This window comes from Tetranychus urticae, chromosome 3, assembly GCF_039701765.1.
Source record: "Tetranychus urticae isolate SD_2017Ah chromosome 3, NJAU_TeUrti_SD_1.0, whole genome shotgun sequence".
Classification (NCBI taxonomy): domain Eukaryota; kingdom Metazoa; phylum Arthropoda; class Arachnida; order Trombidiformes; family Tetranychidae; genus Tetranychus; species Tetranychus urticae.
In genome coordinates, this window is record NC_142960.1 from 23,455,483 (window position 1) to 23,476,778 (window position 21,296).

Sequence of the window (21,296 nt, forward strand, 5' to 3'; positions counted from 1 at the left end):
ACTTATCAAATCAACTTTAATCAATGTGATCAATAGAGGCTGCTGTCACCCAATCGATAATTTTTCACACTAATCAAGCGCAATACAAGATATTGAACAGTTTCTGCACAGTTAACGATTCTCTGAGAATGTGATGAGAATATCCAAAATTCATTAGAACTGAAGGCTTCGACTATCCAAATCGAACGAAAAGAACGAAATTTTTTTGAAAAGTTGCAAACTGATGTTCGGCTAAAACGAGTAAAACCAACAAAAAATCGTTGTATTGGTCGACATCGAAAAATTTATTTTGTCTATTTTTCGACAAAAAACTAACTGCATTTTTGAAAATTTTTGTTCGCCAGAAAATATCGAGCTATCGAAAATTTTAGCGAAATAATTGAGAAAAAATTTCTAAGGCTTTTCGACTTTTACGGTAGAAACCAAGAATTTTTGAGATAAGTTTTTGAATGAAATGGATTCACGTTTGGCTAAAGGTCAATTTACATTTCACGATATTCATTCCATTGGACGAAGTTGGTAAATGTTTAATCAATTTTACGACCAAAGACTAACTCGAAAATGATTTTGTTGTTGTTTGGAAAATATTGGGTTTTCGCTTTGAATGACTTTTCGACTTTCTGTCAACTCGACGAATCTGGTGAAATTGGTGTGAATGACTGTGTGAATGTAAATCACGGTCATTCCTAGGAATTTGTCAACGAATCAAACAATTGAAACAAACATGAAAATTGTTGGTTTATTTTGATGAACAGAAATGCACATTAGCACACATTTACATACAAATTGAATACATTAATAAAAGTATTTGTTTAATCTGTTAATATTTGGATAGTTTAACCGATCATTGGATAAACAGTGAACCAGAAAGTAAATTTCACATTATTGTTTAACTAATCAGTAAAAGAGCAAAGATGTTGGAATTGAAAAGAAAAGGGAAAAAATTGAATTTCTCATTTTCTCCCAAAAATTTATCAAGGGTTATCATAATAATCAAATAAGATGTTGTAGGTGTTGTGTTTGTGTCTGTAAACGAGTGATATGTTTGTCTTTACTGTTTACGTTCAAATAAAACACTTTATTGTAAGATGTTCATAATTGTACAAAAGATTATTATCAACATTATTAACATTATTTATTGGTAAATAAAGAAATGAGCCAAAAAGTAACGCTTAATGATAATCAAATTTGATTGAATAATGAAAATATTGACAAACTGATTTAGTCCAACATCTGATAGTCTCATTAAAATTCAATGTCAAACCAATTCCATTTGACTTTTCAACACTTTTCAGGTCACTTTGGATCGAACATTTTTAGAAATTTTTTTTCCATTTTATCAAAACTTTGCTCTTCTCTCTCTTCAATATGTTCATCTTTTTTTGGGGGATCCAATTTTTCGTTATTCATTTCTTCTATACTCTTTTACCTTTTCTCATGATTCCCATCATCTTGCTCTTCTCATCTTTCCCATCTTCTTGTTTCGCTTTTTTCGTTTTTCGCTTTTCCTTTTTATTTTTGGCAATGCACATCGTAATGTTTACTTTACTAATGGATCTTTTAGACCTGATCTTTGGTAAACAAAACGATATATCGAGGAGACCAAGATGATGAGAAAGTAACAGAAATAAAAAGAGATGAGAATGAAGATGAAGATGAAAGGTAGAGGAGGAGGAGGTTAGTTTGGGTTACTTTCAGCTAATCTGTATAGTTGCATGAAATTCATTTTAAACCAATGAGAAGATATTTGGGTGTCCCTCTTCATTGAAATGGCTTCATCAACATTATCATTAGTTTTTATCATTAGTCTTTTCCAATTATTAGATAACATTATCTTGTTGATTTGTTTTCAACCATTTTTCCTGCTTTTTATGATTACGTCTTTGGGATTCATTTTTAGCTTTGCATTCATGTTGACTTATAAACTTATCCAGGGCAACATTTACCTTGACTTTTCTGTACAATCATTTATTCCAGTTTATTTCAACTTGAATCAATACAATTTGCATTTTCATGAAAAGGTTGAACAAATTATTCTAACAGATGATTCAATAGCTTTGATGAGTTAATTGACTTTTTTATTCACGATTTGTTGAATGATTAACGGTAATGAGCTGACATCTGGTGTGGAATTAAAAAAATAGGTTCTTCTTGTTGGTTTAAGTGGCTCACGGTGACATCTAGTAGCAGCTTTGATAACTCTCTCAGCGCGAATTTCGAGTTTTTCGGATCTCTCATTTTCTCTGTCCATCTCCAAGTTGTAGCTTTTTAACTTATATTTAACTAAATTTCCTCATGTTATCTTTAGTAATGTTTATCGATATTGATAAGCGGACAAAGATATAAATCGATTTAGTTGAATACCGAAGGGTTTTGGATGATTTGACCAGCAAATGGAATGAGATCATTAAGATTTTACTCAAAGATTCAGGCAAATTATATGCTCAGAAGCAATAAAGGGATAGAGAATTGATGAAATAAGAAGATAGAAGTTTTAGAGTTTTTCTAACTAGAGTTCGATTCTCTAAAAGCATTTTTGAATTTCCAGGCTGATCGTAGATCAGTTCCATTTCGCTGGTTATCGCTCTCATTGAAAGTTCCAAGTGTTCTAATGAATCTCTCAAAATTAACTGGAATTTCAAAGTTTTTCTTAATTATTTTGCTTAATGGACACCAGATAGCAGAATCGACATCATTGGAATTTTGACTTCAATCCAAATGTAAAAATTGTGTCAAAAAGTAAATTCACTTTTGTGAGTCTGCGAATCCTTCAAGCGCATTGAAGTTTATTCAATCAACTTCTTGGCCATAATTTTCGAAATCCGTTTTTCGCCAGTTGATTCACTTTTGCATAACCGAGCAATGCAAGCCATTTTTATCGAAATGTCCAAAAAGTAAACATTGATCAAAACTTGAGTTCAACTTGAGTGACAAGACTTTTTAATTTTCTCATTCGAAGATATAAAAAAGTTCAAAAATAAAAGGTAATTTTCACTTAGCTAATTTCATGAAATCCAAAGCTGAAAAACCCAAGTTAAGAAAAACTGTCCCGAGAATTCAGTATTGGATGAGCCAGAGTTTCTATTTTCATCATATTCTAACTGAATCATGAGGCCCAAATTTTCAAGTATAATTTACTTTTTAATCTAGACTTTCCTGTTGAACCAAAAACAGTGAATCACGTACATTGGGAACATTAATTATAAATTTGGACCGATTAACAAGGCTTTGGATCACTTCATCTTCAATTGAAAAATGAATTTGAAAAACAGCTCAACACTCAATATTGAAAATGAAATTTCCAAACATTCAATAATTAAACTCTTTCGACTAAATTAAACTTTAATTAGCATTTCAGGTTGATTCATGAGAATTTCAAAGTTTATTCTTGTAACATAAAAGTTGAAAAACAGAGTAAATGCACAATAAAAATAACAAAAATCATGAATTAAATATGAATTTCGAAAAGGGAAAATTCGATGTTCCATGGAAAAGTTCCCATTGATTGAGTGAACGACGATATTCGAGGCTAAACCTCTTGAAAGTCGAGATTAAAGTTTAAAGCGTTTGAATAGCAAAAAATAAATAAACTTTGAGGTAAAGGGAAACAAAACAAATAAAGAGAAAAGACAAATTGATAAATATTCATATGTTACATGATTATCATGATTTATAATCTTGAAACTGGAGAAGAAAATAGTTGCGTAAAATGTCGTGAAATAACAAATGAATGTTGACTAAGTTTCTCTTTCATGTTACACATTTTTACGTTTTCATTGAGACTATTCATTGATTCGACTCAAGTCTGGAAATGTTCATTTCCAACTCACTGATCATGGTATACTTTGTGTGTTCCCTGTTTACAAACTAAAGAAAACATTCGCATTATCATGTTTCCAATGTTTCTCATGTAAAATGATTTCAACTTTACAGTTTCATGAAAAGTCGACCGAGAAAGGCGGTAAATGTAGGAAAATGTGAACTTTTGGATTTACGATTCTGCAAATTTCGATCAACTCAAGTTTTCTTTTCTCAATCAGTTATCGATTGCATCAAATGTTTAACGTGAAAAGTGTCTCAACTGTTTGTCCATCGAAAGTTTTTCAATGAATTTCGTTAACTTCGTCCTTCCAATCAACCTTTGTGAACCAATGAGTAAACATGAACTCGACAAATCTTGTTGATATAATCGAAGCTACACTCGGCCCAAGTCGAGCCATTTGCCTTCCATGGTTAATACTGTTGACGTTCGTCTACAGTTTAATCTTTATCCTCGGTGTGATCGGTAATACTGGTAAGTGAAACGGGAAAAGACGAAATGTTTTTCTTCGAACTTGGTTTCTTCTTCTCTCAATTGTCTTGTCAAAAGTGACTTGTCGGCCTTTTGCTTTGCTCTATTTTTGACTCTCACTGTACTTGAATCTAATAATAATTTCATGTTCATCTTTTTTCTTGGCTTTTTTCCCATTCTTTTCATTCACCATTCTTCCATCGTCATCGTGTTCATTCTTGAAGCGACCATTCTTGTGATATTACGCTTCAAATACATGCAAAGTGTAACCAACCTGTATCTACTCAACTTAGCTATTGCTGATTTATTGACACTTTGTGCAGGTAAGAGGCAACTTTACCCAATCAATTTTTATTGCTTTACTCATTGTCTTTATTGATTGTCCCAAAAGAAGCAAAGGTAATTTCATTTAATTGGACAGTTAAAGGATGAAAGTTAGATCAATGAAGATCGCTTTTTCTGGTCTTCATTTGAATCAAGACTTTATTATTGGCAGATGATGAAACCTTTACCTGGGTCAATATAATCCAATTTAAGGTGAACTAATCTTCGAGTCACGTTGATGCTCAGTCGTATCATCTTTTGTCTTTTTGTAATCAAATTGATTCTAAAAGTTATCAAATCGAAGAGTCAGTTGATGCTCAATTAGGTTTAATTGTTGCCATTTCATGAATAATGAGTTTCGAATTCGTCTCAATCTTTTTCACTCTTTGCTCGACAAAATTTACTTTGACCTAAAATCCAATTCATGCAAAGTGGTTTCTATTAGCCGATTAAATATTCATCTTTAATTTCGCTTGAAAGCTTTAAAACAATTTTAGGCCCATTGGTCAGTTATGATGGAAGGTTGCACCTCAGAAGAGCCAAAACAAACAGCCAAATGCAAAATGGCCAAATATATTTGGTTTGATAAATCGAGTTTATGTTTAATTGATGTCAATTTTTTATTATTTTTGAATATATAATGCAAACAAAGATCTAAATAGTCATATTGAAAGCTTTTAATTATTCAATTTGACTCTTTTTATGCAATTATAAATCTTATACTTTTGGCTATTTTGAATTTGGCTGTTTTGTTTTGGCTCTTCTGAGTGCGTCCCTGATGGAAAACAGATTCAATCGCAATTTCGATTGACATTCTCCTAATTTTCATTCGATTACGAATTGCTCAAAATTATTGTCCAAAGCCTTTCTTCAACTTCTAATCTTCCGTCTTGAACTTTTGAACAGATGAGTTAATGAGCACATTTTTAGTAACTGAAGCTGAATTTCTTGTCACGTTCACCCTCTTAACTTTATTGCTCTTTAAACTTCAATTCATCCAGTTCTGTGCAATTGGCTCATTCCTAAGCTGTAAACTTTCTCTTAATGCCTTTCAAAAAATTTAACTTTCAAAATACAAAAGTCGCTTTTAAATAGGTGAGCGTTCCCACAACTCGCATTAATCAATTTGCAAATCTGAATCAGTTTCAGGTAAATAAAGCGGTTTCAATGGATTACCTTTTTTAGGCTTACCAGTAGAGAGTTAAAAGTTGAAAAGCCTTTAATCCTTTTAAAATAATGAAAAGGTAACTTGAAAAGACAAGAAAGTCTCTTAAATGAGCTTCTTCAAACCAAATGGCAAAGTGTTTCAACCTGAAACTGTCCTTTGCTAAGTGACATCTGATTCTTTGAACGACTCAGTTTTCAAATCGAAAAGCACTTGATCTTTGATCCAATCAACTCAGCAACTCATCTGCAAGCCATTAACAACAAAATACTTCTAAACCTGTTACCTTAAGCCGCTTTCATTTCTAGTATTTTGGCTTAAAAAACGAGGCCTCGTGAGAAACTTTTCCTGTAAATGAATCAGTTTTCATGATTTCCCACCTTTTCCCTTCAAACTAAACTACAGCTTAAAATTACCTAGAAATCAGTCGAAGCTTCGCTCATATCACATTTCTGGATAAAAATATCGACAAAAGAAAGTTGAATAGTTTGAATAGTTAATCGAAAAAAGTTTAACTCAATTCAATCTCGAATTCATCATGAAATCAATTTTTCTAATAAAGTCTCATCAATCAGCTCAAAATTGTTGAACCTTTTTTAACAGAAAATCGAATACTTTTTCCATAAAGTTTCGAATGAAATTGGCTCTGCAAAAAAGCGAAAATAAGCGGTAAAAGATTCTAATTTCAAGAGCAGTTCAACTACAAAATGTTCATTTGATCTGAAAAATCTATAAATAATCAGTGGAATAAAATTTCTTGTTAAGTCTCGACTCGGAGCATTGAGATAATCAGCTATTGAAGCTCCAGAAGTGACTCAATTATTTGATGTCTCATTGAGTCAATCAATGAATCAACCTGATAATAAATGTAACCTTTTCAAGTTAATTGTGATTAATTAAAAGTAAAATTGTTAATGAATCATTAACTTTGTTTCTTTTACCTAAGATTAACAGTTAATTAGATGATCAATCAATTTGATTAACATTGTAGTTGAGCCAAGCTTGGCAGAAGTAAAACTGGAAACATTTTTCTCTTCTTTTTGTGCTTAATGAATGGCTAAAAGTTGATCGAAATTTTCACGATTATTGATTTTCTGTTTATTCAAATTCAATTTACTTTCATTTCCATTGATTAATATTCTTGTTATTCATGGTAATCTTAATTAAAAATGGTTCTCTCGCCATTCCAATGTCATACTCTTTGTTTATCGTCATCTTCATTTACTTTTCTTTCATGGAATCATTTTTCTCTTCATCTTCAAGATTAACTTTACTCTCAACATTATCATTACTATCATCATTTTCATTCCCTTCTCATCATCACTCGAACCTATTTATCTGGTTTCACTTTGACTTATATTAAACTTTATTTCCTTGGATAACATCCAAAAATGTTTGTCAATTGTGTGAGATTGAGATGAAAATTAGAAAACCTTGAGATGATGAAGATGAGAAAAGAGCCAAAGATTAACCTTAATCTTGGCCAACAGCGAGTTTAGTGAAGTTACGTTACCAGGAAGAAACATGATGAAGCGAAATGAGCTTCAGAACAAAGTTGTTGGTTTCTATCGTAATGATAATATTTGCTGAAACGATGAACGAACTTTCTTGTTGTAAAATCAAGGCTTGATATTGATTTCATTCCTCGAGTTATTTATTCAGATTAGAGTCTGAACAATGATCAAACAGTTACATCTTCAAGTATAAATCAATGGAAACTCTTCACTTGAAACTTGACTTTTCTTCTGAAAACAAATTCTCACCAAATTATTATCAAACAAATAATCCAAGTTTTTCCAGGCTCATAAGTCAACGATTTTTGTAACTTCAAGAGTTGGAAAAATTGCGCATTTAATAGAATTTCATCTGCACGCTAGATATCGCATTTTCTGATCTTCCATTACTTCAATTTTTATCTTTTCTAGAATTTTTGGTTCTTTCCAATTAAATGGTTACTTTCTGTATGAAAGAAAGGAAAAGAAAAATTGAGAATGAAATTCGTCCTGAAGCGTTTCACAGTTGATTACTGAAGATAAGAAAAGTCATTAAATACATGAAATGCTTGTGTATGAATCATTATAATTACCAGTCTGAAGGAGTTTGCATCAAACTAACATCAAGGCAAGACTTTGTTAAAAGCCGAAGAATATTGTTGCCTGAAAAATGTCGAATTTTCGACGTTTCAAGTTTAATGTAGACAGAATCTTATTGGTGAAGATTTTCACGAAACAATGTAAAATAGTGTTTTCTCCTTCGCAGATCAAGTTAGCTGTGCAAGATTAACCATCAACCGAACATCATTAAAACAAATTCAGCTAAATTTCACCTAAATGGAAAAGGTTCTAAAAGAAATTCTTAGACCAAGATTTGACTTCAGCGACGCAAAATAGTTGTAGCTTTCAAGGAATTCAGTTTCCTGAGAAAACCATGTTCTAACAGGGTTGATGAAAAAACAGAATCCGTATTCTAAAGCAATGTAAGGCATTTATTTTGTATGGTTTGATGAAGTTATGGTTTATTGCTGAGTGCAAAAACTTTGATTTTCGAGTTGGGAGTTGCAACCTGATGGACATTTCTGAATATAAGAACTAAACCATTTTGGCGAAGTTTCTGATCGACAGTCTGATTCTTTTCAAAGTTCAAATTTCGATTGCATTTTGTGTATAACCAGATTTGAACATTCTATATTTACTAAGCAAAGATATATTCCGTTGACATGTTTCAGTCGCTATTAATGCAACTCGAAAGGTGATTGTGTTGATTGAAAGATGAAGTTACATGTTGAATCATCAGTTAATTTAACCTAAATAGCGAATGAATGAGTTGATCAAAGGAAGGAAAAAAACATGTTCCATTACATTTGCTTTTCCTCTTTTCTTGCCTCAACATAATTGATTCATTATTGCTACATGATCATTGAAACTAATTTTTTTCGCAACAAGACAAACAGATATTGGAATCATGTCAATAGATGATAAATATTAACAAAATTACCAAAATAAAGACACGAACCAACCAACCATTGAATGATTTGATTGTATTGTAACAAGAATATTGCAATTCAATTAATTGATTTGTAATTGATTGTAATAATTTCCTTAAATATTGTCGATACAATTCAGAATTTATTGTTCTTCTCTCACATTTGGGTAAACATGAAATGAAAATAAATTCATTGTCTATTCCCTCAGAATATCTTTCATTTTGCGAAAAGTTAATTCATTCAGTTTATTATTTCTACGAGTTCGATTGTTGTCATGTTTTTCAGTCTCGTAGGAGTTTCATTAGCAATCGCAGAATCTGATTATTTCATTTTCCTCATTCAGCAACCCAAAAGCTGTCCAATAACAAGTTGATTTACATTAAACTTTTAGTCTTTTGTCTTCAACTTAATGGCAAAAGTTTCGAGTTTGAACTGAAATGTTACAGAATTGATCAAATCTTTCATATCATGATTGCTTTGCTTTTGTTTTTGATGAAAACAGAAAATGGAAACCCATTAAAAAATAGAAATTTTTTTTCGAATCATTACAGGAAAAGTTGAAATGTTGAGAACATTTTGTCGCTCTTAAGATGTTCTAAATCATTAAATCATCATGATAAATGTGATAATATCAACTTTTCTACTTTGGACAATTCGTTCAAATCAAATGGAAAGAAATGAAAAATTTTTCTTCTTCCCTTTCGAATCAAGAATCAAATGAATTCACAAAGTCTAGTTTTTGGATGAACGTCAATGAAAATTGAATTAACGAAACAATTAACGAAATTCATTTGTTTAAAAACAATGTCCATTTACAAAGCATCTTAAACTAATTAGAAGAACTTTTAATCGAAATTAATGATTTTGTTGCAACTAATTCATCGAATCAAAGGAAACGCTCAATCATGGTTAACTCGGTTAATCCAATAACAAAACTTATGACAAAACTTGAATGCTAATAATAGGTTCAGTTGAACTCTTTAAAGGTTTAGTTGAAAACAATGAAGGTGAGTTACCTTTAATTAACTCTTCAACATTCACTTCCTCAAAGAATCAATGAGGTTTCACTCATGATGAGAATTCATTATTGACGTAACAACTTGGAGTTGAACTGAGCTTTACTCTTAGAACTCACAATTTAATTTTACACTTGTAATCTCAATATAAACACAGAATCGATTAAAGTGTGAAAACCCAAAGAAAAGTTAAATTCGTTTTTGTTTTTTTGCTGCATCAAACAGGGAGTTCCAATTATCATTTTGGATTAAAGATATTGAATCGAGATTAAATAAGAGATTCAATTGTTTCATTTGAATCGTGATTGTCCATTCAATGCTAACTCGATTGTGTTCAAGTTTATTCTGTTGACATGAAACTCAGAAGCCTTATGCTTATTCAGGTTGAGTCTTTGAATGGATCTATTGATTGCAATCCTTTTGTTTTGTAAAAAGAGATGTTCATGGAAACTGAGAGATGAACGATTATTATCAGGAATTTTTTTATCCCAAGCAAAGACATTAATCAAAATTCTTGCATTTTCATGTTTTCTCATTAACTTTTGCTCGAAGCAAAATAACATTAACTTGACAATCTATTATCATTCATGTTGCAGTTGAACTTCATCTTGAATAACATTTAATTCCCATGTTAATTGAATGACTTTTACAGCATTTTCTAATAAAAACACAATTCGAAAAGTTACTTTGTCTAAACTTCAAATTTAACTTCATCAATGAACTGAGATTCAACTTTTAAAATTGAGAATTCATTTGAAATGGGAGAAATAAAGAAAAGGTAAAAATTTTCTTTTCCTGGGAAATTCTCTTCAGAATAACTTTTCCCTTTTCTCAGTGAATTCATTTGAAACCATTGGAAATAATCTCTTCATAGGCACTGTTAAAATTCCAGGCAAGAAAATGTGAACTTGAAATGATTAAATTCAATGGAAAAGAGAAAAAAACGAATGAAAAATGTTGCACTTTTTTATTTCTCAATGAAATTGTGTTCCAAGAAAAAGGAGTTTTCAAATATAACCAGAAGGAAGAGTAGACAAATGATAGTAAATAAATAACAACAACTTCCATCAGAAGGAAGCTATTCATTCCAAGTCCATTTACTCAACGATTATCATCTTTTCATTGTACTTCAAAGTCGAGAAAATTTGCTTTAAAGGCCAAGTTTGAATATCGAATGAAAAACAAGAAATAAACAGATAAACATAAAAATAGATCAAAAATATAAAGCAATAACAAATTCTCAAACTCACTTATTCACAACTTTTAATGACAAAGTCTTTACTGAACTTCGTCAAAAGAATTTCAAAGTTGACTATTAATTGTGCTCTAATAACAATCTCTAAGAATCTGAACTTCTAGCAAAATGACTTTGATTGTCTTCAAGGTATGAGTTAAGATGACAAGCTTTAGCTTTTAATGAGTAAATATTTCGAATGCAATTATGCAAGATTCATAAGAAATCGTGTTAACAAGGAAATTGCAAGTAAATGCAAGTTGAACTGTTTTTTTATTACGTCTAGTTAGTCAGATTTCAACTGGAACCTGAAAGATAATTCGGCTTGAATTTCGGTTCTTCTGGTTCTAGACGAGGAAGTTTATCAAAAAGATGTTTTTTTATAGCGAATTAGTTTTCTTTGACAATCGAACCCATAAAGATTTTTTATCCTTTTAGCTGAAGAGGTGGAAAGGTGTAAAGTGCAACATTTTCCTGTTTCCAGTTTCCCATGAGATGTTATTCAAGAAACAAACTGAGATGTATTCAGTTTCAGGTTGTCAATACAGTTTTCCCAGAATCTCTGCCTCATCAATAATCAGATCAAATAAGCAGCAAAACTAAAATCTTTATTGTTTCCGTTTCACCAATTTCAATTTGATCTTGTTTTGCTGCTCTTCAACCGATTTTCAGCTAATTGCTCGATATTGTATTACTTTTGTCCAATTTTGTTATGAAAGAAAAACATTAAAATTTTCATTAAATTGGACTCAGCTACTATCAATTTATTGGACAATTGAGCTTGACAATGTTATTGTGTTGTTCATCTTAAAAATAAATATTGTTTGATTGCAATTCAATGTTGTTTTCGTTTCTTTCCTTCCCTTTCAAAGCAATAAAATCGTCAAAGTATTACACCAAATCTTTTGCTTTACCTTAAATCTTTATGTTTACATACTTAAAGATTTAATGCGTAAAAATGTAACCCAAATAAAAGTTAATTCAAATCAATTAGCTTCATCCATCTAAATATATCTAAAATTCATCCATTCTGACTGGAACCTCAAGAGACTCAAGCTTCGAAATTCCCACTTTCGACTTTATTGTTGTGTCAAATTTATGACAATCAAGCAACAAATTTTGTTCAATATTGTTCGCACTAAATTGATACATTAAACTGAACTAAAGTTGGTTCAACAGTGAAATGAGTTTCGCCTCTTCGATAAATTCAATTAGTATTGACTTTTTGCTTTTTTAACCCAAACCTTTGCAACAATCATTTCATTGACTCCAATTAAAACCATAAAACTTGGAAGCATTTAGTTCCAAACGAATATTTATTTAGTTTTAGCTGAACAAAAGGTTGATTTGTAAGTCGTAAAATCATAAAGCATAGAGTTTTTGTCCACGAAATGCGACTTCAGGTTGAATGCTGAAGAAATTAGATTTGATTTCTTTTTGCCATTAATCAACTGATTCTCAGTAAAATCTAAAATCCAGTTAAATCATTAATCAGAGGAAACTAGAGAGTTAACTAAGAGTATAAAGAGATCAACAAATTTAAGTTCATTGACATTGAACTTGAACTTTTCCCATCAGTTGAAACCATTAGATGAAACCCGTTGGAAAAGACAATAAATCAACTGGAAAAGAAGAGAAGTGAATGAATCTTAATCAGTTCTGTTTGCATTTAAATGCAAGTGTTTTAAGGTGAATTTAGTCATTCAGTAGTTGCATTTACTTGATTGAAGGAGAAAATTTTAGATTCAACTTTCGAATTCACCTTTTTCGCCACTTTTTCTTGACCACAAGAGTATCCTTGACCACTGTAAATGCATAAAAGTGTGTTAAGAAAACATTGAAAGCGAAATATTGTACATCAAAAGATACTTTTACTGATAAGAAAATGTTTCGACCTCATCGCTTTGCTATTCATATTATACTTGTTAATGTTATAATCTAGAGAAATAGTAACTTCATGTTTTTAAATGAACACTTAAGGTTAAAATTTATTCATTTATTCATTTTTTCACCTCATTTTCAATGTTTTGTAATGAAAAACGCCAACTATGAATGAGCTACATTCACGAGAAATTATGATTTCAAATTAGATTCTGGAACAAAAGGCTCTTTGCTCAAGAATGTTAGAAGTTAATTCTTGTAAAATTGTTAATAACTTGAACTGAGGACAAAAATTGAAGCTTTTCATAATAAAATTGCAGAATAGATCAACTGATAAAATATAAAATTATTGAGAGCATTTGAACATGAGCAAAATGAGCGAAAACTATTTGAAATATCAACTAAGAAACAGTCGAAAGTCTCAGCGGAAGCAGCAAAAGTGTTTCTAAATAAAATTGAACTGGAATTAACATTGGACTTTAAACAGAAGAAGTTCATTCCGTTTTAAGATTCCCAATAGACAATTGCATTCGCATCATAACTGTGGACATTTAGCTATTATGATTTTTGCATTCAATCATTTACTCTTCGATATCCAACGATAGTTGCAACTTCACTCCTGTAATGCATTAAAGCAAGGAATAAAAGAAACATTCAGTTCTATTGATAGTTAAACTCGAAGTCCGTTTTCAATTTCGTTTGCAAACCTTCCATTTATTGGATCATAATCTAGTTGAGCATTCAATCTTCTTGGTTTGTGATCATTTTAACCTTTTCAGACTGGAAAGTGTGAAAATTTCCTTTTTTAGTTGTTCGCAACGAATATCAAGTGATTGAAAAGCAACAAAAATTGTGTCTGGTTACATTGGAAATGCAGAATCTGGTTTGCTCACAAGCTTGCAAGTTCATCAACTTACCTTGAGAAGGAACATTTCAGGGTAAACATAAAAGCATAACATGAAAATAATGAACATAATCATATGCAACATGCAAAATGAACGTTACTCTTGGCTTAACGAGATTGTAAGCTTGATGAAAAAAAACTTGGAATTTCATCGTCTTTGATATTTTTTCTTATCCAAAGCCAAAAGTCTTAGCACAATATTGTTAATTGACCAAGACATGCAATAATTGTGAGATTAAATTGAAGAAATAAAGAGAAAGAAAAATGTCTATCCAAAGGCAAGGGATAATGCTTTTTGTTGATGGTTAAAGTGTTCATGTGGATTTCATGAATACTTTAACTGGCAATCAAAATTCACTCTCTACCTTCCAACAGTTTAAATATCGATTTCAAATTAATCCAAAGGTAATCATAAATTACGCGTAAACCAGCTTCGAAGCTTAATTTACTCATTAAAATGAAGGTTATAATGTAAAGGTGAATGAAATTAACTCAACTATTTACACTCATCAATTTAGTTCTGCAACATGATAATAGTAACTATGGCAATCATAATAATTAAAGCTTTATTACCAATCAGGAAAGGTTAATGGTTCAATTTTGTTAATCGTTGTTGACCGAAGAAATAAATTTTGTCAATTTCCAGGAAACTTCATCAAAAGTGCAGACTATTCAGATTATCAATCAAGTCTGATTTTCAATAGAATTGTTGGTTTCTGTGAAAAGTTGTTTACTAACATTGATACTCAAGCAAATATAAATCAAATGTTTGTCTTGGAGGGTCAAGGAAGCTGATCGAGTCTGGACAACAGATGAAATCAGTAGCGAGGAGAATGGAATGAAAACAGGATAAAAAGAAATGAAAATGTTTCAAGATTTTGTCTTTTTTTCTGTTTCTTCTGCTCTCACTGAATAGACGAAATTATCAGGGAATGAATAACAGGAACTGGGAATGAGAAAGGATTGAATAACTGGAATCAACTGTAAACTGTCAAATGGTCGTTTTATTATTGTATTAAAGTGCTTCTTCATAACATCTTGAGTCAACATGAAAAGTTGACTTAAACTCCTTGACCTAAATTTGTGTTTCCGTTGAAAATTCGAGTCTTGTTTGGTTTACGCTTTTGTTCATTTTCATTTTTTCCATTGCTCATTAAGAGATCATTTATCATCGACAGTTGAGCTAATCTCGAGTGATAATGAATAATCTGATGACCACAAGACCATGAATCAACCAACTGGATATTGTTATTCTTGTTTGTCCTCATTTTCGTCTTTTTTTTCATAACTTTTTCTTCTCAACTTAATCTTGATAAGTCAACAAGTTAAGGAATAGTTGATATCCTTTTTAGGCCAGGGTCAGTTCATGTCTCGTTCAGCATTGGAATGGTGAGAACAGGAAGAAGATTTTCTATGAAACCAATTGGTTTGTAGTTTATCAGATTAGTCTGTTTGCTTGAATAATTTGGATGAAATGAGAAAAAAGTAAATAACATTTTCTTCTCCAACCTGATTGAGCTTTTATTATCAATTGATTCTTGCTTTTATCCAATTCTTACTCGACAATTTATATGAATTTTCTGTTTTCGAATTTCCATTTTGGCCAGTTTCACTTGTTATAAGATTATTGTTGAAATGCTTTTGGAAACTTTTCTTTTCGCTTCTTGAACATTTGCATGGAAAAGCGAACAAAATGACGAACATTTTCTTCTTCTTGTTTTTATCCAAATGGTTTGGTGAAACAGCAACATTTATCATTTAACCAGATTGGAGTTTTATTGTTTGCCCAATAAATATTTACTGAGGTAAGAAAAGAGATAAAAAAAGTTCTTTTATCTCTTGATGCGTATGAGAATGATAATGATGCACTGGGAAGGAAAAGTGGAAGCTGTAAGAGAATCATATTTTCCATTCTTATGCAGATTTATCTTCTTCTTTTGTTCTTTTGCAGGTCATTTTGCGGTCCAATTAGAATGAACAAAGAAACAAAACTCTCTGATTTTTCGTAACATCTTGATTAGCTGTACCATGAACATGAACTTCACTCAGTCTCTTTTCAAATTTGAATAAACTGATAAGAAAACAAAAAAATATTTTCTTTTTGACAAAACCACAACATTTCAGTTCAACATTAAAATGAAAACAAAACGAGATGCAAAACTCATTGGTTCAGAACAAAAGTTTAATCTATGAACTCGAATCGAAAATTCAACTGTAAAACATCTTATTGAACGAAAAGGCGAATGACCGGATAAAAGAACTTCAAAAATTCCTTTAAAACTAGCCTCAATCATTCGATCGTTGAAACGATTCTTGATCGTAAAAGAAATAATCTTTCGATCTGAAGTTTATGGTTTGTCGGTGCATAGTTTACTAGACATTGATTATGATCTTTGCACAGAACTGAATTGAATTGAATTTTTCTCTTTATCTGATTGTTGAACTGAAAATACTTGACATTCAAAAGTTGAATATCATTTCAAGTTGAAGGTTTTTTTTAATGAAATTATTGGGCCGAGCTTTAGAGCGTCAATTATTGTTAACAATATCAATTGAAATGAATGATGAAGTGAAGTGTTGAATGATTGAAATTGTTTTTCCAATTTTTCTTTTACTTTTCTTCAGTTTCAATCGCAATCTAATTCTGTGATAACAATGGCTTTCAATCCATGAATTGAATGTTGACGCATTTACTATTAATGTTTCGATGAACTTCAATTGCACTGCATAATGCAATTAGAGTTGGAAAACATTCTTCCAACATGAAATATGACTTTTTCCTGATTTATACTGTTAACTTGTTCCATTGTTAATGTTGCTTGATGATCATGATCATCATTATTATCATCATTATCATCGTCTTGTTAATGTGGGCACAATTTATTTGGTTATATCAGGATAAAGAAGGAGGAAGAAGAAGATGAAAGAAGAGCAACAATAAATGTGATGGAAGATTCAAAATGGATATAAATTGTTGTTCTAATGAAATTTATATGCAATCATAAGACGAAGAAGCGTAAAACAAAATGTTTTCAATGCTCAAGTCAACTTTAAATTTAATTGGATTCAGTTTCAATTTCAACTCTTAATTGAACAAAAAAGACAAAAATACCTTTTCTTTAACCAACAAACGAAAACAAAATTTTCTAAGTTAATTGAATTCCATTCAATTTGTGCGTTTCATTGGGAGGTAAAACTCCAACGAAGTTACACTCCCAGCTTGATAACTCATATTGCGATTAATCACAACTTATACTTTATTGACTTTCATGGAGTTTTTGATAATCTTTTAATGTTTACATCAACTGGCTTGAAAAAGATTAGCGGTCAATAGAATTTGCTTTTTTCGAATTTTCTCATTTTTTCTCGAATTTTTTCCATCGTAATATTTTGAGTGAAAAAACGGTTAAAATATTTTCATGATTAACTAGACTTGGTTTTCTGGTTTCCTAATTGGTTGATGGAAGAGACGAAATTGGAACAAAAGGTGAATCCAAATGTGAAATGTTCAGAGTCTGGAGTTTTCGTCATTAATTATGATTGATTAGTTTTACACAAATTGAAGCATTCTTAATACGAATTCAAGTTTACTAATCATTGCGTGAAAAATTTTGTCAACCTTTTGTTTAGTAATGAATGCAATTTTGTATCAACTTTTTTTCTCTGTTCCATGTTCATCATTGTTGCAGAAATTCAGATTGAATAAGTTTGCTCAGATTTTGAGCCTAATGCTGCTTTAATAACATGTTATTATCGTAAATGGTGAAGCTTATAATTCTGTTCCCAATGTGTCATTTGGATGTTTATTTATTGTGATTGATATGTTATTATATCGATTATTCAGTTTCATGCTTTTCATCCAACATGATATCGATGGCGATGAATATTATTCCAAGGAATATCGCTTTTATCTTTTATTCTGTATTTTATTCTTTTTCGTTTTAATGGTAACAATTTTATGGAAGTTAAATTCGTTGGACGAATTGGAAGGATTGGCTTGAGAATGAAAAGTCTTGGAATTTTAATCGATTTGATTATTCGATAATAGAAAAGTTTTCTGTCAATAATTATTCTAATTCAATTAATTATCGAATAATTGGATTCATATTTTCTGAACTTATAATGGTTTTGGCCAAAGAATCGAAATTTGCCTTGAAATTGAATTAGTAGAACACAATTTTTAATGAGATTTTAATGAACTTCACTTGCGAGTTGAGTTGCTATTTCGACTCATTTGCTGCCTTTCAACGGAAATTGAATGATGAATATTAATGTTCTGGAAATTGTTGCAGGTTCGATCAATAAATAATCAAATTTAATTGAATTTACTCGCAATTAATATTTGATTCAATGCAGTCTGGCTATTTACGTAGAGCTTAATTCCTTTGTTAAGATAATCATTTATGTTGGAAACATTAAGGTAATAGCGTTAAGATATTTGTAATAAAATAACTTTCTCAGACATTTGAGCTTCAGAATCAGCTTACAGTTAAAAATAGATTCTTCAATAATAAATGAACCTATTTAATGTTAGTTTCGAATGCTAATTGTAATTAATTTTCAATCGATTTTAGAGTTTCAAGAGATAACTTGTCGAGTTGTCCAACATTTCGAAACCAAAATAAGAATGATTAAAATGGAGACAATCAATAATTCAATGAACACTTTTCTTTGAAAGAAACTTATCAGTTGATTATTAATAATTAATTTTGCTTAAATTGCATTAGCAATGCCATTGGAACTTTATCAACTCTGGCATCAGTATCCATGGGAATTGGGTGGACTTCCATGTCTATTGAAGGTGTTGATTCCCGAGACGACAGCAAACGCCTCCATATTGACTTTGGTGGCCTTTACATTGGAGCGATATTCGGCCATTTGTGGTTCGCCGAAAACTCCGCCACCAAACATAAACTCGAGCAGCTCAACTCGCAATCGATTTACTCGTAACACTGTCTTAATCTGGTTACTTGGTCTACTTGGTGCTGTCCCATTGGCTTTGTACACTCGAATCAATTACCTTTATATTGATGATGAACCTTTAATCGAGTCAGCCTGGTGTGGATTACCTTTCAATGATCCAGACAGAACATGGGAAACAATCATGTTAACTTCAACAATCATCTTCTTCATCTTTCCACTTTTGATAATCTGTCTTCTCTACTATTTTATTGCCATTACACTTAAAAAAGCTACTCGCCTTGATCCAATTGGAAACATTGATATTCATCTGAACGATCAACGTTGTTCTCGTAAAATCATGCAATCGCGAAAAATTGTCATCAGATTATTAGGTAAGTTTTGTGCCAATAGCAAGTGTTTGGTCATCTCAATGTTTTCATATTTCACCAGAATAATTGCTTCTCAAAACATTGAAACTTTTCAGATTTGTTTCCAAGTCAGGAACCAAATTTCATGAACCAAAATCGATAGACACTAGACTGGCCCAGAAGGCATTGACTGCAATTGTAATTGTTCACTTTTAACCTCTTAAAGAAACTCTTAGACAATATTACACAGTTTATTACGAATCTTTGCTAATCTAACAATTAGATGCCTGCAAGTAATAAAATCAATTGACTTGCAAGTTACATTGAGTTATCAAAGTGCAAAATCAACATAAACAAAGGCCACTTGAAGTAAAAGCCATTGATAGATTAGACCAGTTCTCATAGCAGCTGTTAGTGGTAATTGAACCTTGAAGGTAACATAATGTAATAAGCTGTAATAAGCGATTGATTAGCATTTCATTCACATCTACAATCAACTGTTGTTCATCATCTTAATCATGAAATCATCGCTGTTGTGAGTATTTTCTAGAATTGCAATTCTTCCTTTTTTTAGTCAGAAAACTTCTTCCAAGGAAAACTGTATCTTTGCCTTCGAGTCTTTGCTTTTTATCCTTAAGGCTTTTCGCGACTAAACTACCGTAATAAGCGAGTTTAGAGTATTTTTTCATGCTATTTAACATGATTTTTTCCGATGGCAAATGGTTTAGAATTTTCGAAAGCATAGAGTTTGATTGGATCATTAATTGAAGGATTTTAAGTTTGATTGCGTTCTTCATTTAGCAATTGACAATTTTGATTCCAAACTTGTTAAATTATGATCAATAATGAGGCTAAAAAGTTAATTGACTTTTAATATCAAAATGCGCAATGAGATTTGAGTATAGTTAGTTCAATGCTGAACATTTATTCAAATGCGATTGTACTTGAAGTTTACAAACGTCAATCCATGAAATCTTTGACCCTGTTATTGATCCATTGTTTGACTTTCAAAAAGCTCTTCAACTCTTTTCAATCAATAATTTTCATATTCTATGAAACTTATTTGTGTATGAACAGATAACTGTGCAAATGCAATTTTCATGGTAAAAGAAAACACAAATATTAAGACTTCAAATGAAACACACTGAGACTTAACACTTTGATGCATCATGTCAGTTTAGTCTGATTCATGATGATCAGAAATTTTTAGTCAACTCTTAATATTGTTTTGCTTATTATTTCAGTGGCAATTGTGATTGCGTTTACCATTTGTTGGACTCCTTTTCATGCTCAAAGATTGTTATTTTTGTACGTTTCACTGTATTCTGAATGGTCAAACAAACTTCGAAGCGTTAATCAAATCTTGTTCCTTCTTGCTGGTGAGTTAATTACAGAAATGAAATAATGATTTGAAATATTAACTCTCTTTCCATTTGATTCAATCAGGTGTCTTCTATTATCTAAATTCAAGTATTAATCCAATCCTTTACTCAGTGATGTCGACTCGCTTTCGAGTTGCCTTTTCCCTTTACATTAATGGCCTTTTCAATGGAGCTCGAAGTGCGGACAAATCAGGAGGAGGAGGAAGAGGCAACAACAGTGACAATTCACTGATTCTCAATTTACCCAATGGTAAACCCAAGCTTCAATGGAGATCACCCAATTTCATGGATTCATAACTACATTTGGATAAATGGCAAATTTGTGTAAATAAGATTTTCAATTTGGATATGGCAATCTTGAAATCAAAAGTATCGAAATTATTATTCACAAAATTGAAACAATTTAAGCTATTGTTGATTTGATTTAAAGAAAACAAATTCGTTTCTATTGTATTTATTGATTTGTTTCCCTTTCGGGTGCAATTGGTACATAAATAATTTTAATAAATCTCAATTGATCTTCAAAATTTAAATTTATTGTCCGTTATTGTTTGTAAAGATGTTACAAATTTTAAGTCAACTCTTTAAATGGAGTCTTTATACGATTTGACAAAAAGTTTTATTACAGCTTTTGTAAATATTTAAGCATAATTTACATTCCAATAAATTAGTTGTTGAACACTGAGTTGTTTATAGAGTTTCACAGAATTGATTCATTGAGCTTCGAAAACAAAAAATTGTTGGAATCGATTTGCTTCATGATTTGGTCCATGGATCCATAGACCAATTATTTATGAGTCCTTCTTGAGTCCTTTTTGCCTTTCCTTTGTTTTGAAGTTGTTTGCT

At 31.0% G+C, this 21,296-nt stretch overlaps 1 protein-coding gene across 1 annotated transcript; it reads left to right on the forward strand.

Moving 5' to 3' along the window:
* Positions 1-3,835: 3,835 nt before the first annotated feature.
* On the forward strand, positions 3,836-20,983 carry LOC107365326 (neuromedin-U receptor 2-like). The gene is made up of 5 exons (XM_015932811.3): positions 3,836-4,294; positions 4,516-4,614; positions 18,526-19,092; positions 20,313-20,447; positions 20,515-20,983. The coding sequence occupies exons 1-5, from the start codon at positions 4,162-4,164 to the stop codon at positions 20,745-20,747; spliced, it is 1,167 nt and encodes a 388-aa protein (XP_015788297.1). The 5' UTR covers positions 3,836-4,161; the 3' UTR covers positions 20,748-20,983.
* Positions 20,984-21,296: the final 313 nt, after the last annotated feature.